The 1,903-nt window shown below is 52.8% G+C and overlaps 1 protein-coding gene across 1 annotated transcript in view; it reads left to right on the top strand.

Annotated features, from left to right (window-relative positions):
* The window catches only part of PTPN23 (protein tyrosine phosphatase, non-receptor type 23), a 23,149-nt gene continuing 21,246 nt past the window's right edge, over nucleotides 1-1,903 (top strand). The window contains 1 exon segment of the mRNA XM_010862499.1: nucleotides 1-1,699. Within this exon segment, the coding sequence (XP_010860801.1) occupies nucleotides 1,616-1,699 (84 nt within the window). The 5' untranslated portion in view covers nucleotides 1-1,615.

The raw sequence follows: 1,903 nt of genomic DNA, 5'->3' as shown, positions 1-1,903 counted from the left end.
CAGAGTTGGACGTGACTGAGGGACTAACACAGAATCTAACACAGTATTTGTTCTTTGGTGTCTGGCTTACGTCACTGGCATCGTGTCTTCAGAGTTCATTTATGTTGAGCATGTATCAGAATGTCCTTCCTTTCTGAGGCAGAAGGACACAGTCCAGTGTATGCTGTACCACATCTCCCTTACCCATTCATCTATTGATTTATTTTTACCTCCTGGATATTATAAATAATGCTGCTGCGAACATTTGTGTACTTGCATTTTCTTTTGCTCTAACTCCAGCTGGCATGAAGGTAGATCCTGGATTGCAAAGGGGACCTGGGCCCTTGGTTGTGAGTGAACCCTCTCTTTTGAGCCATGGTCTCCTCCACATCTTCTCTTGAACGACTTAAGGGAATCTATATCCAGCTCAACACAGACAGTCCTGAACCCTTGTTCTTCTCTTCCAAACCTCTTCCTCCCTGTTTTACCATGTCAGAAAACAGCTGTGGAGCCACCCAGGTATATACTGGCTAGAAACTTGGAAATAATCTTTTATATTCTCAATCTCCTACATCCATTCATGCCAAATTCTGCCACTTTTTTCCCCCCAAACATTTCTCAAACCTACCCGTGTTTCATTTCCCTTTGCCCCAACCGGACAACATTTGTCTCCTGCAAGACTACAAAAGGTTCCTCGCTCATTTCCTTGCTTCTACTTTTGCCCTAACAAACCATTCTCCATTTTATGTGTTTTTAAAGCTAGGTAATATACACATAATTTTAAAATCCTTGCTCTACAGGTCATCTCTTCAGAGCTAATAACTGTTCTCTGCTCCCTGGTCCCCTTCCAGACTGAAAAGTATTCGCGTGGCTGTATATAGTCATCCCCACCCCCATCGCTCTAGGCCTCTCTCTCTTTTTCCCCTTCCGCTTTACACTTCATTTACCAGTTCTCTCCCCATCATCAAAAACGGACTTGGACGTCTCTTAGGCAGTGCCTGGTCTTACAGGCTCAGCCGAGCGTGCCAGTCTCCAACCAGTCACTCCTCTGTTCCAAAGCTCTACACCTGGGGTGAAACGCCTTGCTTGCTTCTTAGCCCTGTCTCCTTGGCCAGGCAGCCCCTACTCCAAGGCTGTTTTTAAGTCACTTCTGGGGGTGGCCTGCCACCACGTTATCTCTACCATAGCATCTGACCACATCTACCAAGGCCCTCGACACTACTTAGGGTCTACAAGTCTATGGCTACCTTCTCTAATGTCCTTCCCCTGAGTGGGGAGCGCCTGGAGCCCGAGCCAGGTCCCTGCGGTCTACTTTGGCCAGGAAGAAGAAACCAGTTACCTCCCTGCTTAGCAATTAGATGCAGATAGACTACGACTCCCAGAAACCCTTTCGCCTCGGGCTGGAGGTTTGCCCTCTACACGTGCCCGCGTGCAAGAAACTGAGCATGCGCACCGGAAAATGAGCCTGCGCAAAAGGCTGCACGGGAGGGGACCGCCTCTCCCAGCAGGCAGTAGGGGCATTTTTTTCATCCCCGCGTGACAAGTGACTTCCGGCGTGGAGGGGCGGGGTGCGTGGCTGAGCCTGCAGCTGAGAAAGCTTGGGGAGCGGCCGGGGGGCCGGCGGGTGCCTGCGGCCATGGAGGCCGTGCCCCGCATGCCCATGATCTGGCTGGACCTGAAAGAGGCCGGTGACTTCCACTTTCAGCCAGCCGTAAAGAAGGTGAGGGCAGCTCCTCCTCCCCGCCCCCGCCCCTCTTCTCCCGCGTCTCTCCGTCCGCCGGCTCGAGACGCCCCCTGCGCGTCTATCATCTCCCCAGGCCCTGTCGCAGGGTCGGGTGAGGCCAGGAGGGGCCTCCGCTGGCTTTCCTTCGTCTGGCGCACCCCCCATCGCACCCTGTCTGACCCCTGCGCGCTCGCAGAGCTT

Source organism: Bison bison, unplaced genomic scaffold (assembly GCF_000754665.1).
Source record: "Bison bison bison isolate TAMUID 2011002044 unplaced genomic scaffold, Bison_UMD1.0 scf7180017864482, whole genome shotgun sequence".
Classification (NCBI taxonomy): Eukaryota; Metazoa; Chordata; class Mammalia; order Artiodactyla; family Bovidae; genus Bison; species Bison bison.
Note: the sequence above shows the minus strand (reverse complement) of the source record. Positions and strands in the feature narration are given on the sequence as shown.